At 44.4% G+C, this 22376-nt stretch overlaps 1 protein-coding gene across 2 annotated transcripts in view; it reads right to left on the minus strand.

Moving 5' to 3' along the window:
- The window catches only part of TBP (TATA-box binding protein), a 247487-nt gene that overhangs the window by 12179 nt on the left and 212932 nt on the right, over window positions 1-22376 (minus strand). For both annotated transcript variants that reach the window (XM_029594207.1, XM_029594205.1), the window contains exon 7: window positions 8309-8403. In XM_029594207.1, the coding sequence (XP_029450067.1) occupies window positions 8309-8403 (95 nt within the window). The remainder of the gene's footprint in view (window positions 1-8308; window positions 8404-22376) is intronic.

Below are 22376 nucleotides of genomic sequence, written 5' to 3' on the forward strand. Positions count from 1 at the left end.
TGCAGTTCAGAGGGGACACAAGAAGAGATGGCCGATTAATTTTATCGGTAGATGTTTCTGCTCTCAACAGAGGGATGCAAGACCATCCTAAGGCTGGAACTGTTCATTGAGTCGGGTCACTAGTGGTTTGAATGTGTGCGCCAGAAATTGGCATGAGGTAGGAAGGAGTGTCGTATGAAAAAAGGCTCACACTGTTACGGTTTCTTGGTAGAGGTGTTAAGAGCCTGAGTTTATGTGTGTGGCTAAACGTTAAAATGGAAACAGCTGGACTACAGGGTGAAGTCCAACTGTTTAGGTAGGCACTTATATATTTGTACTTGCTTCCAGAGAGTCCTACTGTACTGGGCCATGTATAGTTGATAGTCAGCTATCCGCGCTATCAACATGGATCCCTGAAAGACTTTGCGTCCTAATGTATCCAGTGCCTTCTAGTCCTTACCAGGAGGAGAAGAAGAATGTGGCCTTGATCTTTTGGCTTTTGTCTGCGCTGACTCCACCACTACAGATTGGTGAGAGAGCTGACTTTTTTAGAAACCTGGGGCCTGCTGGACCAGGTAAGTAGCGTCAGTCTTCTTATTGACTGGAGGTACTGTACCTGGGTGCTCCCAGAGGCAGTGCAGGAGGTCAAGAAGCACTTCGTGCACTAGTATCGCCATTACTTCTTTTGGAGGATCTACAAATTGTAGCACCTCCAACATCTGGTGGCGAGCGTCTACCTCTGTAGCCAAAGAAAATGGAATGGTTTCAGACATCTCCCTCGCAAAACTTGCAAAAGAGAGGTCTTCTGGATGAGATCGTCGCCTTTTTCCAGGGATGAGGGCTCTGAGAGCAGGTCCTCGGAAGTATGCAAGGAGTCATCGGTGGAATCATTTTCCCAGGGATCATAGGGACTTTCCCCTTGTCCTTGTGAATCTCCTGAGGAAAGAAGCACATCAAACTCGAGAGGGTGAGAAGGCCTCAATCGGTGATGGGATGGCTTCGATGGAGGTTGCGGCTGCATCCGTGGATCCGGTGCTAGCATCGAAGGACACGGTTTTGGCATCGATGGTTTGGAAACGACGAGGTAAGTTTAGGCATCGATATTCCCGATGGCCCAGGTATCGGCTCCAGCCTCGGTGGCTTCCATGGAGTGGTGTGTCCGGGTACCGTTTCATCGTCCTCTGAGGAACCCGGCATGGGGATCGGGACTTGCGGAAGCATGGATGGATGAGTCTATGCCAACAGGTCCAATGGCATAGAAGGAGTCCACATGGCACCGATGAACGCATCTAGGTGCTCAAAAACTGGTGCAGAGTGCTCCAACTGCGGTGTCTGTATGAGAGCCGGCACCGATGGCAACGGAAAGCCCTGGAGGGCTTTAAATACTGCCTCCTGGACCATTACGTCCAATTCCCCCTTTAAGGCTGGCATTGAAAGCACTGTCCCTGGGGTAGGAGGCAGGCTAGGCATTACTGATGTTTCCACAGTGATCTGTGGAGATTTATTTATTTTATTTTATTTAAAAATTCTTCTATACAGTCGTTAGATAACCATCACAATGGTTTACAGTAAGGCACGATAAAAGGAGTGGTATAGATTACAACTTGATCATGTGCCATCATAGTACGGTAACATTTTAATACAATAAACTATGTGTGTAAGATAAGCTTGTATATTGGGACCAAATTAGGCGGTTTGTATTTAACATTAATATGCATTTGTATGTTATAAGTAACAACTTCAATATTGGTGCGTCCTTGTTAATCAGCTGTTTTTCTCCTTCTCTTTATAAAAAGCTTGTTTAAAGAGCCAGGTTTTCAGATTTGTTTTGAATATTTTTAAAATTTCTCTGCAGCCTAATTTCAGTACCCGGCACCGATATCAATGGGGAACGCCTCGGTTACCCGGGTCCAGAGGAGGATGGGGGCTCCTCTCCCCGGGTCTTCTTTGCAGGTGGCTCGATGGCCATTGAAGCCCCCGCAGAATTGGTGCTGGCACCGGACATGGGATCGCGCCGGTGCTGTGACTGTTTCCCCTGGTGCTCGGCTCGGCCTTTCCCCGCTGCAGAGGATGAAGAAGCTGATCTCTATGAGGGGGTCAGTGACTGCTGGACACCTGCTCCGATACGGTGTTTGCTCGGCATCTTCGATGTTGAAGGACCCTCTTTGGAAGGTTGTGGCTGTGTTGGAGATGATGAAGCAGCATCTTTGGGACTAAAGAGCTGCTGCATTTTCTCCAACGAGCACGCCTTTCCTTTGGGGTCATTTGTGCACATTTTGAGCGCCGATGGACGTCGTATGAGGATCCTAAACACAACACACAAATGTCATGTGGGTCCGTTATGGACATTGTCCTCAGACACTCGGGGCATTTTCGAAAACCTGTCGCCATGGAAAAAATTTGGCACGCGTGCGGTCGATGACCGTCGGTAACCGAAAGAGTGCCGCCGGGAATAGACCGCAGAACACAGGGAATGCACTTACCGGACATCGGAGGAAACATTCAATGGGGGACCCCAGGGAGGGTGATTTTAATGAAGATAATCTTCAAAGTGCTGTGAGGAAAAGTTGTGAGGTAAAATCTCACAGAGCTCCTAACCGTGACGCAACTTCTGCGTGGAAAAAAAAGAGAGACTAAAGGGAGACCCATGGTGGCTGCAGGGTTGGTGCCAGGGCTCCACTTGATGATGTCACCCACATGTGAGGACTACCATCCTGCTTGTACTGGGAGAAGCACTCTTTCCTCTTGTCATTAGATAAAGCTTCCCATCTCATTTTTTACCCTCTCCCAATTCATAACCACACTATGCAGAAAGATTTTATAAATAACTGACTCTGCTAACAGCTTAATTGCTGTTCAAACAGCTTTACCAAACGTGACATGAACAAAGGTGATTTTTTTTTTGTATATTTACATTTCTTAATTGCTTACATCAATGTATCATTGACCAAAGTGATGAACATCAAAGTCATTAAACATCAAAATAAATACTTTCAAACAAGGGCATAATATACTGTATATAAACAATGAATACCTAGACAGACAAAATATAACAAGTACTCAAAGGTTAACTAATAAAAACATTTCAAACAATCTACTACAATAAAAGTATATTGTCTTCTACTAAAAAATAAGATCAGACAAAGGTTAAAAAGATGTAGTTAGAATTTTTAGTAATTGGCATATATTATCTTTGGGATTGTGCATTACATATTTGATTTGTGTTCTTTCTTCAGTATTCCACTGTTCAGAATCTGGTATCTTGGGCTTTCCATCTTATTTTTGCCTGCATTTTTCTGTTCTAATTTGTAGTCACTTATTCTGTATTAGGTAAGGGTCTATATGTTCTGCATGTGTAACTGAGGTGCAGTATTTCTGCTGGCATTACTTTTTCTGTAGGGCTTTATAGCAGCATGGCTTGTTCTGTAAAATCCAGTAGGTGGTGGTAGTTAATGTTCTAGGGCATGGTATAATATTTACATTGTTTTCATTACATAGATAAGGCTGCTACTGTTTGAGTTCTAGAAGGGTTTGTGTTACTTCTCAAAGAGTTTGCAGATATTGAGATGAGGGAGTGTATGTGGAAGAGGAGAACTGAGTGAATGTGCATGAGAGTCTGGGGAGTGAATGATAGTGAGCATGTGAGAGTGAGAATGAGCATGAATGTGTGTGAAAGAGTTTGAGTGAGTATGCAAAAGCGTGTTAAAGTATGTGTGTGAGTGTGAGTGTGTGTGTGAGAGAGAAAGTTTGTTTCTGTTTTGCTACCAATGTTCCCTCTAAGGACTGGGTTGCTGTCAGCATAAATTGATAGGTTTTTTGCATAACAAAGTAATGCTCATAGGATAATGAGAGTAAAACCTTTTGCACACAGCAACTCAATCCTTAGAGGGATATATCAGATACAGCAAATGTTGCTTACCTGTAACAGGTGTTTTCACAGGACAGCAGGATGTTAGTCCTCACATATGGGTGACATCACAGGATGGAGCCCAATCACGGAACACTTTTGTCAAAGTTTCCAGAACTTTGACTGGCCCCTACTGGGCATGCTCAGTATGGCACTAACCCTGCAGCCAGCAGGGGTCCCCCTTCAGTCTTGTGTAAACGCTACAGGCAGTGCCGAAAATAAAATAAGAAAACGTTATGAACCCAACACCACGGGGCAGTGGGCGGTTTCATGAGGACTAACATCCTACTATCCTGTGAGAACACCTGTTACAGGTAAGCAACATTTGCTTTCTCACAGGACAAGCAGGATGGTAGTCCTCACATATGGGTGAGTACCGAGCTGAGGATGTCCGAGCATGCACCAAATGTACCCAAAGGCGTGCAACAGGCACAACAACTAGGATAGAATTTGGTAGAGGGCATCCTGAACCCCACCGGGCAGGCGGAAGGGTGTTGGTACGTCACGTTGTAAACAGGTTATGAAGGACAGACTGGCCGAAGATGGAATCTTGTCTTTCGGCTTTGTCCAAGCAATAGTGGGCTGCAATGGTGTGGAGAGAACTCCAGGTGGCAGCCCTGCAAATGTCAGGAAGTGGTACAGATCGTAGGTGTGCTACTGAAGTCGCCATGGCCCTCACAGAGTGTGCTTTAACACGGTCTTGAAATGGAATGCCCGCTTGCTGATAGCAAAAGGATATGCAGTCCGCTAACCAGGAGGAGAGAGTCTGCTTACCCACAGGCTGCCCTAATTTGTTAGGATGGAAAGAGACGAACAATCGAGTGCTCTTCCTGTGGGCAGCTGTATGGTCTAGATAGAAGGCTAGAGCCCGTTTACAGTCTAGGGTATGCAGAGCCTGCTCTCCTGGGTTGGAATGGGGCCTGGGAAAAAAGGTAGGTAGTATGATGGATTGATTGAGGTGAAAATCCGAGACTACCTTAGGTAAGAATTTACGGTGAGTGCGGAGTACCTCCCGGTCCTGCAGAAGTTTAGTGTAAGGCGGATAGGTAACTAGGGCCTGTAATTCACTAACTCTGTGAGCTGAAGTGATTGCCAAAAGAAAAATCACTTTCCATGTGAGATATCGAAGTTTACAGGAGTGAAGAGGCTCGAATGGCGGTTTTATGAGCCGACCCAAAACCAGGTTAAGGTCCCAAGAAGGGGCCGGAGGACACAGTGGAGGCTTGAGGTGAAGCAAGCCTTTTAGAAAACGTGTTACAAGGAGTTGTACTGATATAGGAACATCCCCGATACCTTTATGGAAGGCGGCTCCCGCACTGAAATGCATCCTAATGGAAGAAGTTTTTAGACCGGACTCTGATAAATGCCAGAGATAGTCCAAAAACTTCGTGATTGGACAGGTAAAGGGGTCAAGGGACTGAGAAGAGCACCATGTCGTGAACCTGCTCCATTTGTAAGAGTAAGCTTTTCTCGTGGAAGGCTTCCGTGAAGCAATCAAGACACGGGAGACTGGTTCAGAAAGATTATGGCTGAAGGATTAACCTTTCAACATCTATGCCGTCAGGGACAAGGCGTGAAGATTGGGATGGCGGAGGCACCCGTCGTTTTGAGTGATCAGGAGCGGGTCCGTTCCTAAGGGAATGCACCTGCGAATGGAGAGATCCTGCAGTATTGGAAACCACACTTGGCGTGGCCAGTGAGGTGCTATCAGGATCATAGTTCCCTTGTCCTGACGTAACTTCACGAGAGTCTTTGAGAGAAGAGGAAGTGGAAAGAATGTATAAAGTAGACCGGTTGTCCACGAGAGGGAGAATGCGTCTCTGGGCTGTGAGTGTTTGCTGCGAATGAGAGAGCAGAAGTTCTCTACTTTGCGGTTTTGAAGGGACGCAAAGAGGTCTATCTGAGGATATCCCCATTGTTGGAAGATGGAGCTCGCCACCGACGGGTTGAGAGACCACTCGTGCGGTTGAAAGATGCGACTCAGCTTGTCTGCCAACACATTGTCCACTCCTAGCAACCAGGTGGCTCTGAGGTACATCGAATGGGAGAGAGCTTCTGCCCATATCTGCGCAGCTTCCTGACACAGAAGGAAGGAGCCCATGCCCCCTTGTTTGTTGATGTACCATATGGCCATCTGGTTGTCCGTCTGGATCAGGATAACTTGATTTGAGAGGCGATCCTGAACTGTATCTTATTGCTCAGATGTCTGTGGGGAACGCCTCGGGGTCCCGGGTCCAGAGGAGGACGGGAGCTCCTCTCCCCAGGCCCTCTTCGGAAGTGATTCGGTCGAGGCCGATGCCGCTACGGTGTCTGTGCTGGTACCGGACGGGGATGCATGTCTGTGCCGGTGTTTCCCACGGTGCTCGACCCGGTCTTTCTCCAGCACAGAGGACGATGATGCAGAGGTCTTGAAATCAGTCAATGTCAGTGTCGGACGGTCACTCGCTCCACAGTCCTCCTGGTGGGATGTCAACAGAGAAGGATCCGAGGTAGATGGACCTCCTCGACTCGGCACGTCCTGCACTGAGGTTGATGAAGCAGATTGTTTTGAAGCAAACAAGTGCTCCATCTTTTCCCAGTCGGATGTGCGGGCCCCTTTGGGGGTCATCTGTGCGCAACTCTGACATCGACGGACGTCGTAGGAATGCCCAAGGCACAAATCACAGACATCGTGAGAGTCAGTTATGGACATAGTCCGCGGACATTTGGGGCACTTCCGAAAACCGGTCACCATGGTCGGAAAAAGCAGCGCACGGTTGGTGGCTGTCGGACACCGAAAGGGATACTGCCAGAACAGACCACAAAACGCGGAACAGACTTAGCAAGCGGAGGAGTCTGTGCGCAATGGGGGACCCCAGGAAAGGAAGAAAGTGAAGATAAACTTCAAAATTTCCGTGAGGAAAGGTGCGAGAAAAAAATCTCCCGGAGCTCCTAAAAACCACGAGGCAACTGCTGCGCGGAAAAAAAAGAGATTGAAGGGGGACCCCGTGCAGCTACGGGGTTAGTGCCATGCTAAGCATGCTCAGGGTGCCAATCAAAGTGTTCTGTGACAGGGCTCCATCTGATGATGTCACCCATCTGTGAGGACTACCATCCTGCTTGTCCTGGGAGAATTTTCTTTCCTCTAAAGAAGCCAAGCCAATCCAATCCACAAAGTGGGTTATGCACCTCTACCAGCTGATGGAGACTGAGTAAAGCTGACTCGCTTAGTCACCTTACCTTTTCATAAAAAGTTGCTGCTGTTCGAGTTCTGGAGTTCATGATGTTTCGGGATGACAGAGTTGCTAGATAGGGTCTGTGTGATTTTTTTTTTTTCAGGATTTTGTGATATTTCACAGAATGCCATTATAATGGAGGGTATTTCAGTCCCTGTTTCTGCTGTGATAACAATTTTAAATTTCTTTGTATTTTGAGTAGTAAAGGGAAACATCTCAGTTCAGCTTAGTCATCCATTTCAGAGATTACTTTCCAAAATACAGTATGTATTTCTGTTAATTGATAAGTTTAAATATTTCTTGTTTCTTTTTATTGCAAGTTATCCTTAAAAATCAGATGACACTCAGACACTGTGACAATTTCTGAAACCTATTTGTATTACTAAATATGTGGGTGTGCAATAGACATCTTTATATCGATATGTACGTGTGTGCATAGACAGACATATACGCACAAAAAACAAAGTTTAATATTTAAAAGCATTAAGTTTAATTATGTAATTTTACAGGATTGTTCTGGGAAGGGATGTGATGAGGACATAATGATTGTAGAGTTTAATTATCTAAATCTCAGGGGAGGGTCTGAAGTTAGGGGATGTACAAGGCTGAAGATTCACCAAGAGCAGTGGTTCCCAAACCTGTCCTGGGAGAACCCAGCCAGTCAGGAGAAGGGTCAAGGCTGTGGGCGCATGACGACTCACAGATTCCAATAGGATTTTATTTCAAGTTTCTGCAGCTATTGCAACATGTAGGAGAGCGAAGAGAGTGAAAAGGGGAGAGGGTTGGTGCTGGGCAAAACAAAGAGGGGGCTGCTGCTTCTGCTGGACAGGGGGATTGGTGGGACATAGGCACGGATGCTGCTGAGTAGAGGGGTAAGGAGAGGGAAGTGCTAGGATGGGGGCTGGCAGGGAGAGAGGTCCTGTTGCTGAGCAGTGGCTGGGAGAGAGAAAGGCTGCTGGAAAAGCAGAGGGGAGAAAGATAAGGATGCAGGGCAAAGAGTGATTGACTGATAAAGAAAAGAATAAGGGCAAGAAAAGGGTGAGAAGAAGAGAGGGGAATGAAGGACAAGGAGTGGGCGAGGAGAAAATAAGGGCAAGGGTGGAAGAGAATGAGGGGAATCCAGAGCAAGCAGTGTGGGAGGGGGGCGGGGATCATGACATGTTTTAAATGCACTAGCCAAGAATGAAACAAACAGTTTCCAACTTACCAGTTAAAACAACTTTCCCAGAAACAAATATAAGCAGGACAATTCTTGGTTTTATCATTCTGTAGATTAAACCAGGAAACAACTCTGGCTCATAACTGCAAAAGAAAGACAAAAAAGAGCTAAGTTCTATCCTTTGCTACTGAATGGAAAAATGACATCACAGATACAAATTAGGAAAGCAAATTAGGTTAATGGTAAAATACAAAATAATTGGTCAAAGCATACACTCCATTTTTTTTTTTTTTTTTTTATAAAAACAGCAGTACTATTCCCTTAGCTTGTTTCTTAGGTTAGTCATTCCATGTCCTCTTTTTTTTTTTGACAGCCATTTTGTTATTACTTTTATTCTCTCTGGTCACACCCTCTTTTTCCTATGAGGTCATGCCATAGCTGTGACATTATCAGCCTGATGCTAGCACAGGCCTGTCGTGGTCTGTAAATAAATACTCCGCACTGGCAGCTAAAAGAAAAAGGGATATTCCAGGAGAGTGCAATTACTAGCAAGGCAATTCAGGAACAGTATCAGAGAATGTTGGTGATACAATAGTTAAATATGTCGCCGCTTCTAATTTACACACCAATGAGTTAATTTGTTTGCATAACATTTTCCTAATTGATTGGTATTATAATTGAACTTCGCATATGCTGTGATAGGATTCTTGTAAATCACAAAATCTCTTGTAGAATGAGTCCAAAAAGCAGAAATGAAACTCACTGCTGACTCTTAGCATACTTTTTATTCTTTAGCATATTGAAGCATTTCAGTATGCTTGGATAGATTTTACAAGTCTGATCAGTGCAAGCTCATTGTTGTAATTATCTTTATTTCTTCACTGTCACCAAACTAGTTTGGCTTAAAAAAAAAAAAAAACTTTTTCAAAGCACCCTTACAGGCCCCTGATGGAAAGAAGCAGCTGAACTCAACTTAGCATCTGATCACATATCAAGACAGCAACCAGGATAGAATACATTACCTCCAGTTTTACCCAAACTACACCACATTGCAGTTATGAGACTTGCACGCTGATGCTACCTAATGGAAACAAACTTTTTGCACTATACTTGTTCCCTGTCTGTGCTTGCCTTACCTTTTCTTTCCCATGATCTTGCCAGTAGTTAGATACAGTTAAGAACATAAGAACATACCATACTGGGTCAGACTGCAGGTCCATCAAGCCCAATACCTTTTTCAAAAGTAGCCAATCCATGTCACAAGTACCTGGCTCACAAACAGTAAATAGATCCTATGCTGCAAACGTGCAGTGGTGAATAAGCAGCTTTCCTCAAGTCTACTTGGTTGATAACAGTTTATGGGCTTTTCCTAGAACTTCTTCAAAACGTTTTTAAATCCAACTATGCTAACTACCTTAACCACATCTTCCAGCAATGAATTCCAGAGCTTTATCATGCATTGAGTGAAAAAGAATTTTCTCTGATTTGTTTTAAATGTGACACTTATTAGTTTCATGGAGTGTCCTCTAACCTATGTATTTTTTGAAAGAGTAAATAACAGGTACAGAGAAAGGCGACCAAAATGATAAAGGGGATGGAACAGCTCCCCTGTGAGGAAAGACTAAAGAGGTTAGGACTTTTCAGCTTGGAGAAGAGACGGCTGAGGGAGTGTTTAAAATTATGAGAGGTCTAGAATGGGTAAATATGAATCGGTTATTTACTCTTTCGGATAATAGGACGACTAGGGGGCACTCCATGACGTTAACATGTGGCACATTTAAAACTAATCGGAGAAAGTTCTTTTTCACTCAACGCATAATTAAACTCAGGAATTTGTTCCCAGGGGATGTGGTTAGTGCAGTTAGTGTAGCTGGGTTTAAAAAAGGATTGGCTAAGTTCTTGGAGAAGAAGTCCATTACCTGCTATTAATTAAGTTGACTTAGAAAATAGCCACTGCTATTACTAGCAGCAGTAACATGGGATAGACTTAGTTGGCATATTCTTATGATTTACATGTATCCATTCTATTCCATTCATAATTTTATCGACCTCTATCATATCCCCCTCCACAGCCATCTCTTTTTCAAGCTGAACAGCCCTAACCTCTTTAGACTTTCCTCATAAGCAAACTGTTCTATCCCTTTTATCATTTTGGTTGTCCTTCTCAGTATCCTTTTTCAGTGCAACTATATCATTTTGAGATACCGCAACTAGAACTGCACACGGTATTCTAGGTGCAGTCTCACCATGGAGCAATACAAAGGTATTATGACACTTTGCTTTTTTGACCCCCATCACACACTAAATTGAGGATTTCAAAGTACTGCCCACTATAATGCCCAGATAATTTTCCTTGGAGGTAACTTCTAATATGGGACCTAATATTGTGCAACTTCAGTGTGGGTTACTTTTCCCTATGTGCATCAATTTGCAATTGTTCACATAAAATTTCATCTGCTATCTGAATGTCCAGTCTTTCAGTCTCACAAGGTGGTCCTGAAATTTTTCACAAACCACTTATGATTTAACAATTTGGAATAATTAATATAAGTCTACACTATTGATCACCAGATCATTTATATACATATCAAAAAGCACTGTTACCAGTACAGATGTCTGAGGTACTCCACTGTTTACCTTTATCTACTGAGAAAACTGACCATTTAGTCCTACTGTGTTTCCTATCTTTTGAGCATTTTGCAATCCATGATAGGACATTGCCTCCTATCCCATGACTTTTTAAAATTTTCTCATTGGGGACTTTGAAATGCCTTCTGAAAATCAAAATACACTATATTCACTGGTTCACCATTATCCATAATGTAGCAGATTTCCACAGTGTAAATCCATGCAGGCTGGGTCCCATTAAACTACGTCTTTCTGTATGTTCTGTGATTTTGTTCTTTAGAAGTTTCCACAATTTTTCCTGGTACTGAAGTCAAACTTGCCAGTCTATAATTTCCTGGATCACCCATGGAGCCCTTTTCAAAGGTCAGGATTACATTGTACTCCTAGGACAAGCAGAATGGTAGTCCTCACAAATGGGATGACATCAGATGCAGCCTGGCACAGAAAACTTTTGTCAAAGTTTCTAGAACTTTGACTGGCACACTGAGCATGCCCAGCATGCCACTATCCACATGTCCATGCGGGGTCCCTCTTCAGTCTCTTTTTCTGCAACTTAGTTGCCTCGCGGTAGTGGAGCTCTGCTTTGAGTTTATTTTTCAAACCATTATTTCCCGGTCGTTTTTCGACGTTCTCAGCGCTGGGTCCCTCTTTTTCGATTGATGCCATCCGGTGTGCGATAGGGGTTTGAATTTTTTCCTTTGTGTGGTCGATTCCCTATGAACTGACTCTCTGTGGCTGTCATCGACCACTTGCCGGCTATTTTTCATGGTGTCATCTGGTTTTCACTGATACCCCCAGTGCCCGCGGACCATGTTGATTATAGATCCACAAGAGGTCTGTATCCTCTGCCTGGGGGCGTTGCAAGACGTCCGAGGCTGCCATCTCTGTGACCAGATGACAGCCAAAGGCAGTCGTGCCCAGCTGGATAAAATGGAAAAGCTTTTTGCCAGAAAGTCTAATCCATCTATTCCAGCACTCGGGGTATCGACACCTAGAGGCCAAGGGGGGCCGTTAGATACACTGTCCCTCACTACCACTCTGGTAGGTACCTCTCATGAAAGAGGAGCTGGAGATAGGCCCCTCTTCGGTGTCGTCGCATTCAAGGACTTCAGGATCTTCACCTTCCTCGACTCTGCGGAAAGACTGGGCCAAACACGGAGGGAAGTCCCACAAGCACCATTACCAGTCGCCGTCGGTGCATGGCTCTAGAATGAGAAATGGTGCAGCATCGGTGGCTACCGTGCCGCCACTGAAGCAACCTGGTGGGGAAGAGGCACCATCCCTCTACAGACCTGGGAGTCCAAGACGTTCCCCACGGAGTGCAATGACAGACACCGAGCCTCTTCGGCGGCTCTGACTACACCTCCCTCCTCCTCCTCCATCCTAACTATAGCGGACTTACCTATAGGGGAAAGTACCTACCTATATGGGGAAGTACCTACCTAATATGGGGAAGTACCTGGAGGAAGAACTAAAAGGCTGGGAGAAAGAGAGAGATGTGGATCAACAGTGGACCAATCTAAAAGGAGCAATTACCAAGGCAACTAATCTACATGTTAGAAAAGTAAAGAAAAGCAAAAGAAAAATGAAACCTATCTGGTTCTCAAAGGAGGTGGCTGACAAAATAAAGGCTAAAAGAACAGCATTCAAGAAATATAAAAGATCCCAAAAGGAGGAGCACAAAGAAGAATATTTATTTATTTATTTTTGGCTTTTATATACCGGAAGTTCCTGTATAATATACATATCACTCCGGTTTACAAGAAAATGATTAACTATCGCCTGGATGGCGGTTTACATGGAACATATAGAACAATTAAAACCATTAGAAAACAAATTAAAACAAAATAAAACAATTAGTAATTACATTATTGCTGTAAACAGAACAACAGCATGAAGGCGCAAAGGGGGCGTTCGTGCAACTCCAGTGAACAGAATATATATGATAAGTTAAATTTCAGTAAATGATTTCTTCAGGAACTTGTATGCAGGGGTGGGGGTGGGGGGCAGTGACTGATTTGAGATTGTCGTTCTTCCTGCTCTTAGCTCTCTGGGAATGCTTGTATGAAGAGCCAAGTCTTAAGTTTCTTTTTAAAAGTAGTATGGCAAGGTTCAAGGCGCAGGTCTGGTGGTAGCGAGTTCCAGAGTGACGGGCCCGCTGTGGATAGTGCGCGTTTCCTCAGGGAGGATTTTGCAGGTTGGGTGATCAGTCTGTTCTGGTATGCCCTTCTAGTCGGTTTTTTGGAAGTGTGTAGCTGGAGATGGAAGGTTAAGTTGTAGGGCCTTATGTATCATCATGCTGGTTTTGAACTGAATCCTGTATTTAATAGGAAGCCAATGGAGATGCTGGAGGATAGGGGTGATATGATCCTTTTTTTTGGCGTTTCTGAGAATTCTTGCCGTGGCATTCAGGACCATCTGGAGAGGTTTGGTGGTGCAGGCGGGAAGGCCCAGAAGGAGTGAATTACAGTAGTCCAGTTTCGGGAGTATGATGGCTTGGAGTACCGTGCGGAAGTCTCTGTAGAGTAGAAGTGGCTTTAGTTTCTTTAAAACTTGTAATTTAAAGAAACATTCTTTTGTGGTGTTATTTACGAATTTGTTGAGGCTGAGTCGGTTGTCTAGAAGTACACCCAGGTCTCTGACTTGAGGTGAGGTGGTGTATCCGGAGGTGTCTGGAGATTTGCTGGAGGTTAGGGAGGTGGGCGGGACACAGTTTTCGGGTGCTATGATAAGGATTTCGGTTTTGTTAGTGTTTAAAACCAGGTTGAGGCTGGCGAGTAGATTGTTGATGGTTGAGAGGCATTTATTCCAGTAAGACATAGTTTTGTGTAGTATCCGTTATAGGGATGAGAATTTGTATCTGGTAGAACTGAGAGACAAAGAAATTAATCAAGATGGCAAAAAGTCAAGCGGAAGAGATGATTGCCAAGGAGGTAAAGGGTGGTAACAAAACATTTTTCAGATACATCAGTGAAAAGAGAAAAGTTCAAAGTGGTATATTGAAATTGAAAGGTGGAAAGGATCAATGTGTGGAGAGAGACAAAGAAATGGCAGAAATATTAAATGAATACTTCAGTTATATGTTCACTAAAGAGGACCCTGGAGAAGGACAGTCACTAGTTAACAAGAAACTGGAGGGGAATGGAGTAGATGTAACTCCATTTACAGTAGAAAATGTATGGGAAGAGCTGGTGAAACTGAAAGTGGACAAAGCCATGGGGCCTGATGAAGTTCATCCCAGAATACTGAGGGAGCTCAGAGATGTGCTGGCGGGTCCACTGTGTGACCTGTTCAATAGATCCCTAGAAACGGGAGTGGTGCCAAGTGATTGGAGGAGAGCGGTGGTGGTCCCGCTTCACAAGAGTGGGAACAGAGAAGAGGCTGGTAACTACAGATCGGTTAGCTTCACTTCGGTGGTGGGAAAAGTAATGGAGTCACTGTTGAAAGAGAGAATAGTGAACTATCTACAGTCGGGAGAATTGCTGGACCAGAGGCAGCATGGATTCACCTTTGGAAGATCCTATCAGACAAATCTGATTGACTTTTTGACTGGGTATCCAAGGAATTGGATCAAGGAAGAGCACTCGATGTCATCTACTTGGATTTCAGCAAAGCTTTTGACACTGTCCCACACAGGAGACTGGTGAATAAAATGAGAAGCTTAGGAGTGAGTGCCGAGGTGGTGGCCTGGATTGCAAACTGGTTGAAGGAGAGAAGACAATGTGTGATGGTAAATGGAACTCTCTCTGAAGAGAGAGCGGTTTGAAGCGGTGTACCGCAGGGATCGGTGTTGGGACCGGTCCTTTTCAATATCTTTGTGAGCGACATTGCGGAAGGGATAGAAGGTAAGGTATGTCTTTTTGCGGATGACACTAAGATCTGCAACAGAGTGGACACGCCGGAAGGAGTGGAGAGAATGAGACAAGATTTAAGGAACCTGGAAGAGTGGTCGAAGATATGGCAGCTGAGATTCAATGCCAAGAAGTGCAGAGTCATGCATATGGGGAGTGGAAATCCGAATGAACTGTATTCGATGGGGGGAGAAAGGCTGATGTGCACGGAGCAGGAGAGAGACCTTGGGGTGATGGTGTCTAATGATCTGAAGTCGGCGAAACAATGTGACAGGCGATAGCTAAAGCCAGAAGAATGCTGGGCTGCATAGAGAGAGAAATATCGAGTAAGAAAAGGGAAGTGATTATCCCCTTGTACAGGTCCTTGGTGAGACCTCACCTGGAGCATTGTGTTCAGTTCTGGAGACCGTATCTCCAAAGAGACAGAGACAAGATGGAGGCGGTCCAGAGAAGGGCGACCAAAAAGGTGGAAGGTCTTCATCAAATGACTTATGAGGAGAGATTGAAGAATCTAAATATGTACAACCTGGAGGAAAGGAGGAGCAGAGGTGATATGATACAGACTTTCAGATACTTGAAAGGTTTTAATGATCCAAAGACGACAAACCTTTTCCATAGGGAAAAAATCAGCAGAACCAGGGGTCACGATTTGAAGCTCCAGGGAGGAAGATTCAGAACCAATGTCAGGAAGTATTTCTTCATGGAGAGGGTGGTAGATGCCTGGAATGCCCTTCCGGAGGAAGTAGTGAAGACCAGAACTGTGAAGGACTTCAAAGGGGTGTGGGATAAACACTGTGGATCCATAAAGTCAAGAGGCCGTCAATGAAGAGTGGGTGGCTCGCCAGAATGACGGCTACTGCCTGGAGATAATACCCTTATTCAATAAACATACACATGGTTACTGTGACTCCAACATCGCTCTAAGCTTCAACAGCAAGAGGAAATGTGGAAAAAAGGATTTGCACTCACAAAGCGGGGAGTAGCTGGCTTGTTACGGCGGTTACTACCCCAAACCAAATAAGCCTGATACTTCACTTGCAATGCATATCCAGCATAGCTCTCTGCTTCAACGGCAGGGGAGAAGAAAAACAACCAATAAGGGCTGAATAACACAGTCTGGGTAAAACAAATAAGCATGGGTGTAGCTTGCTTATTGCGGCGGTTACTACCCCTACTACCCCTAACTAATCAAGCTTGATATTTCATTTGGATGCAGCTCCATCACTGCTCTCTACATTAATGGTGGGGGTGGAAGGGAAATAGAACCAAAGAGCTAAGAGAAACAGATAAGTATGAGAAAAAAAATGTGTGAAGCTTGCTGGGCAGACTGGATGGGCCGTTTGGTCTTCTTCTGCCGTCATTTCTATGTTTCTATGACTTTCAGGAGGAGTTGGAAGGCAGGGGTCAGCAGTTGGTGATCCAAGCTCAGAGGTGTATTCATGCAGTGCCAGAGTCTGCACAGTCTCTCTGGCGCACCTGCTAGAGCGTCTAGACATCCTTCTGGGCATATTTCCGACGCAGCTGGCGCAAGGAGACCATAGGTTTCCTGGCAGCCACTGATGCTCCCCCTCTGGAGCGATTCCCATTATTAGGTCCGAGGAGGAGGAAGAATCCATGTGGCCAGCAGTGCCTCTGGGGGCCATTAGTGCCATGGCTGAAGTTCCCCAATCCTGTTCCTTCAGGGAAATCGGTACCATTGATGCCCCGAGTGCAATTGATGGGTTCGGGGCCGAAGCCCATGGTGCCCTCGATGCCAAAATAGAGAGGCTTGTGCAGGGACCCTCAACACCGGCCCCCAAGGGACCTTAGCAAGGAGAAGCCCCCATATGATTCCTGGGAAGATGACACATCTGAGTCTTCCTTGGAGCACTCAAACGACCTTCTTTCCAAGCAGTCTCTGCTGAAGAAAGGCATCAATCTCCCCTGGAGGATCTCTCCTTTGCGGGCTTCATCTGGGCTATGGCAGAGGCCATCTCCTTCCAGTTCCTCACTGAATAGGATGCCTGGCACAAAATACTGGAGGTCCTCCAGTTTGTTGATACACTAAAGGACATAAATTGCCATACTGGGTCAGAGCAAGGGTGCATCAAGCCCAGCATCCTGTTTCCAACAGGTTACAAGAACCCAAAACCTAAGTATAACCCATGATACTGATGCTATTAATAGTAGTGGCTAATTTCTAAGTCAACTTGATTAACGGCAGGTAAAGGACTTCTCCTCAAAGAACTTATCCAAACCTTTTTTAAACCCAGCTACACTAACTGCACTAACCACATCCCCTGGCAACAAACTCCAGATCTTAATTGTGCGTTGAGTGAAAAACAATTTTCTCTGATTAGTTTTAAATGTGCTACCTAGTCCTATTATCCGAAAAAGTAAATAACCGATGGACATTTACCCTTTCTAGACCTCTCATGATTTTAAAGATCTCTATCATATCCACCCTCACCTGTCTCTTTTCCAAGCTGAAAAGTCCTAACCTCTTTAGTCTTTCCTCACAGGGGAGCTGTTCCATCCCCTTTATCATTTTGGTTGCCCTTTTCTGTACCTTCTCCATTGCATCTATATCTTTTTTGAGATGCGGCGACCAGAATTGTATACAGTATTCAAGGTGCGATCTCACCATGGAGCAATGCAGAGGCATTAAGACATTTTCCGTTTTATTCACCATTCCCTTCCTAATAATTCCTAACATTGTTTGATTTTTTTGACTGCTGCAGCATACTGAGACGACAATTTCAATGTATTATCCACTATGATGCTTAGATCTCTTTCCTAATACGGAACCTAACATTGTGTAACTATAGCATGGGTTATTTTTCCCTATATGCATCACTTTGCACTTATCCACATTAAATTTCATCTACCATTTGGATACCCAATTTTCCAGTCTCACAAGTTTCTCCTGAAATTTATCACAATTTGCTTGTGATTTAACTACTCTGAATAATTTTGTATCATCTGCAAATTTGATAACCTTAATCGTCATATTCCTTTCCAGATCATTTATAAATAATTTGAAAAGCAACGGTCCAAGTACAGATCCCTGAGGTACTCCACTGTTTTCCCTTTTCCACTGAGAAAATTGATCATTTAATCCTACTCTGTTACCTGTCTTTAACCAGTTTGTAATCCACGAAAGGATATCGCCACCTATCCCATGAAGTTTTACTTTTCTTAGAAGCCTCTCATGAGGAACTTTGTCAAATACCTTCTGAAAATCCAAATACACTACATCTACCGGTTCACCTTTATCTACATATTTATTAACCCCTTCAAAAAAGTGAAGAAGCACTTGCCTTGGGTAAAGCCATGCTGACTGTGTTCCATTAAACCATGTTTTTCTATATGTTCTGTGATTTTGATATTTAGAACACTTGCCACTATTTTTCCTAGCACTGAAATCAGGCTAACTGGTCTGTAGTTTGCCGGATCGCCCCTGGAGCCCTTTTTAAATATTGGGGCTACATTAGCCACCCTCCAGTCTTCAGGTACAATGGATGATTTTAATGATAGGTTACACATTTTTACTAATAGATCTAAAATTTCATTTTTTAGTTCCTTCAGAACCCTGGGATGTATACCATCCGATCCAGGTGATTTAGTACTCTTCAGTTTGTCAATCAGGCCTACAACATCCTTTAGTTTCACTGTGATTTGATTCAGTTCATCTGAATCATTACCCATGAAAGTCTTCTCCGGAACGGGTATCTCCCCAACATCATCTTCAGTAAACACCGAAGCAAAGAAATCGTTTAATCTTTCCATGATGGACTTATCTTCCCTAAGTGCCCCTTTAACCCCTCGATCATTTAACGGTCCAACTGACTCCCTCGCAGGCTTTCTGCTTTGGATATATTTTTAAAAGGTTTTACTATGAGTTTTCGCCCCTATGGCCAACTTCTTTCTTAGCCTGTCTTATCAATGTCTTACATTTAACTTGCCAACAATTATGCTTTATCCTATTTTCTTCTGTTGGATCCTTCTTCCAATTTTTGAATGAAGATCTTTTGGCTAAAATAGCCTCTTTCACTTCACCTTTTAACCATGCCAGTAATTGTTTTGCTTTCCTTCCACCTTTCTCAATGTGTGGAATACATTTGGACTGCGCACTTTTTTTTTTTTTTTTTTTTAATGTCCACACCTCTTGCACACTTTTTAGTCTTTGTAGTTGCTCCTTTCAGTTTTTTTCTACAGCCGTGGATTTACTTACTGTCCCCCTTCCAGTCATTAATTCAAATTTGCCAAGTGGCCCAACCACAGTTACTTCTCTCACCAAATCCAGTGCTCCACTGAGAATTAGATCTAAAATTGCTCCCTTTGTCTGTTCCTGAACCAATTGCTCCATAAACTGTCATTTATTCCATCCAGGAACTTTATCTCTAGTATGTCCTGATATTACATTTACCCAGTCAATATTAAGGTAATTGATATCTCCCATCATTACTGCACTACCAATTTGGTTAGTTTCCTTAATTTCTCTTAGCATTTCACTGTCCGTCTCACCATCTTGGCCAGGTGGATGGTAGTATACTCTTATCACTATACTCTTCCCCAACACACAAGGGATTTCTACCCATAAAGATTTGATTGTGCATTTAGTCTAATGTAGGATCTTTATCCTGTTGGACTCTATGCCATCCCATAAAGCGCCACCCATGCCTCAGAGATGCTTCTCTCTGTCATTGCGATATGAGCAGGTTTGCTTACCGTAAACTGTTTTCCGAGGATACCAGGATGAATTGGCCATGAATTCTGGGAATCGTCCTTCAGTTCTCTAGGTGGCGGAGCTCCTCAAAGTACACAGAGCTTTGCCCCATGTGCATGTTGGGTATTATAAACCATGTGATTTCCAGCTTGCTTGTCTGTTATCCAAGCTGTAGATGGAACTGGAGTGGAGACTATCCAGGGAGGCAGGTGGGACAACATGGGTAATTCATCCTGCTATCCACAGAAAACAGTTTACAGTAAGCAAACTTCCTCTTTTCCGCAGAAAAGCAGTCAATTAGCCATGAATTCTGGGGAGTCCCCAGCTGGCAAGTTGAGTGCCATCTGGGGGCACCTGGAAGCAGTGCATCATCCTTTCCAGTTTCAGGGAGGCGCGCTCAATCTGGCACTTGGATGCGGAGTCTCTTTACCTGACCATTACAGGGAGATAGTTCGGCTCATTTCTGCAGTTGCGGCCGCCTGCTGGTTGAGGACATAACGTGAAGGGCAGGCATGTAGTGACGATCTCGTGACGGCTTGCCTGTGTCTAGGAAAGGTACTTCGCCTAGTAGATGATGGACGTCGCCCTTGCTCTGGCATGATTTATTTATTTAACAATTTTTATATACCGGCATTCGTAGGACACATCATGTCGGTTCACATTTAACTGAGAAAGGAAATTACAATGAACGAGGATAGAGAGAGTCAACGATATTACAATGAACTAGGAACAAGGATAGAGAGAGTCAACGAGCAAGGATACAACTTTGTAAAACGAACTGGATGATGATTATGCATGTTAAGAGTAGGTATGCATCAGGATGTAAAGGATGCATGTACCCTTAAGAACTTAACATATGAAATTATTTACAATAATAATATTAAATGTAGGGGCAGGGAGAAGGGGAAGGGGGTAGCGAGGAGGGGAAAGGAGAGGAGGGGGTAGGGGTATAGGAGAACGTTAAGGCAATGGCACTTTCAAGGAAAGGCTGTTTGTAGGAAGAGAGGGGAGGGGTAGGGGAGAGGCAGCAGGGTGCTGGGGAAGGGTGGGGGGAGGGAGCAGGGGGGGAGCTGGGAAGGTGAGGGAGCTAGAATGGTAGGGGAGAGGGGGGAGCTGGGAATTTTATTTATTTTGGGATGGCGAAGGGGAGGTTGAGGAGGGGGTGTGTAGGCTGAGCGGGAGCTGAGTAAGTTCGAGACAAGACATTGACTAGGACTGGGAGGAGTTGGGGTATGCCTGTTTAAAGAGCCATGTCTTGATTCCTTTTTTGAAATGGCTCAGGGACGGTTCTAGGCGGAGTTTAGCAGGAAGGGAGTTCCAGAGGGTAGGACCCGCAATGGAGAAGGCTCTGTCCCGGGTAGTGGTAAGGTGCCCAATTTTGAGTGAGGGGGTTTGAAGGGTGCCAGCGAGGGAGTTTCTGGTGGGGCGATTAGTTTGACGGAAATGTGGCATATCCTCAAGCCAGGGGGAGTTGTTTTTGTATAATGTGTTATGGAGGATGGTAAGTGTTTTGTATTGGGAACGGTAGGAAATGGGGAGCCAGTGGAGATCCTGTAGTATGGGAGTGATGTGGTCAGTTTTCCTGGTGTTTGTTAAGATTCTAGCCATAGCATTTTGGAGGATTTGGAGGGGTTTAATAGTGGAGGCAGGTAGACCTATGAGAAGGGAGTTGCAATAGTCGATTTTAGATAGTATGGTGGTTTGCATAACAGTGCGGAAGTCGTGGGCGTGGAGGAGGGGCTTCAGTTTTTTGAGGGTTTGAAGTTTAAAGAAGCCCCCTTTTAGCAGTGATTTAATGTGAGATTTGAAGCTTAGCTGATTGTCAAGGGAAACTCCTAAGTCTCTGACACTGGGTGGTAGTGTGTAAGCTTGTGAGGCGTTTTGATTCATTTGGTGGATCGCGTCGATTGATTGATTTGTTAGGATAAGAATTTCTGTTTTAGAGGCATTGAGTGCAAGGTGGATATTGGAGAGGAGAGAATTGATGGATGTCAGGCAAGTTTCCCAATATTGCAGGGTTTCAGTAAGGGATTTCCGAATGGGAATGAGTATTTGTACGTCGTCTGCATATAAGAAAAATTTTAGTCCTAGTTTAGAGAGAAGGTGGCAGAGTGGGAGTAGATATATATTGAAGAGGGTGGACGATAAAGAGGAGCCTTGTGGTATGCCTTGTGTGAGGGGAATGTGAGCGGATTCAAAGTTATCAAGTTTGACTAGGTACTTTCTGTGGTCAAGGTATGAGGAGAACCAGGATAGGGCTGTATTTGAGATGCCTATCTCCGCTAACCGTGATAATAGGATTTGATGGTTCACGGTATCGAAAGCGGCAGAGATATCAAGGAGGGCAAGTATATATGATTGACCGTGGTCCATGCCTTTGAGGACGGTGTCAGTTATTGCAAGCAGGAGTTTTTCGGTGCTTCGGTCTTGACGAAAGCCATATTGAGCGGGATGTAAGATGTTGTTTTCTTCTAGGAAATCAGTGAGTTGCATGTTAACCACCTTCTCCATGATTTTGGAAATAAAAGGCAGATTGGAAATGGGCCTGTAGTTTGCTGGGTCATTGTGGTCGAGGGTAGGTTTTTTCAGTAGTGGCTTCACGATGGCAAGTTTCAGTGGTTCGGGGACTTTCCCAGTGGTGATGGAGCAGTTTATAATATCTACTATTGGCTTAGCAATGGCGGAAGGAATGGTGAGGAGAATTTTTGATGGGATGGCATCTGCGATATGTGTGGCTGGTCACATCTTCTTTAGTATAGATTCAACTTCCTTCGAGGAGGTGAGGTCAAGGGAGCTGAGATTAATTTTATTGTCAATAGGTAGTGGGTCTGTGGGGGCAGGGTTGGAGGGGAGCCGAGTAAGAATTTGGGAGATTTTGTTTTTAAAATAATCTGCTAGTTTCTCACATTTCTCTATACTATTTTTTTCT

The sequence above is a fragment of the Rhinatrema bivittatum genome, chromosome 3 (genome assembly GCF_901001135.1).
Source record: "Rhinatrema bivittatum chromosome 3, aRhiBiv1.1, whole genome shotgun sequence".
Classification (NCBI taxonomy): Eukaryota; Metazoa; Chordata; class Amphibia; order Gymnophiona; family Rhinatrematidae; genus Rhinatrema; species Rhinatrema bivittatum.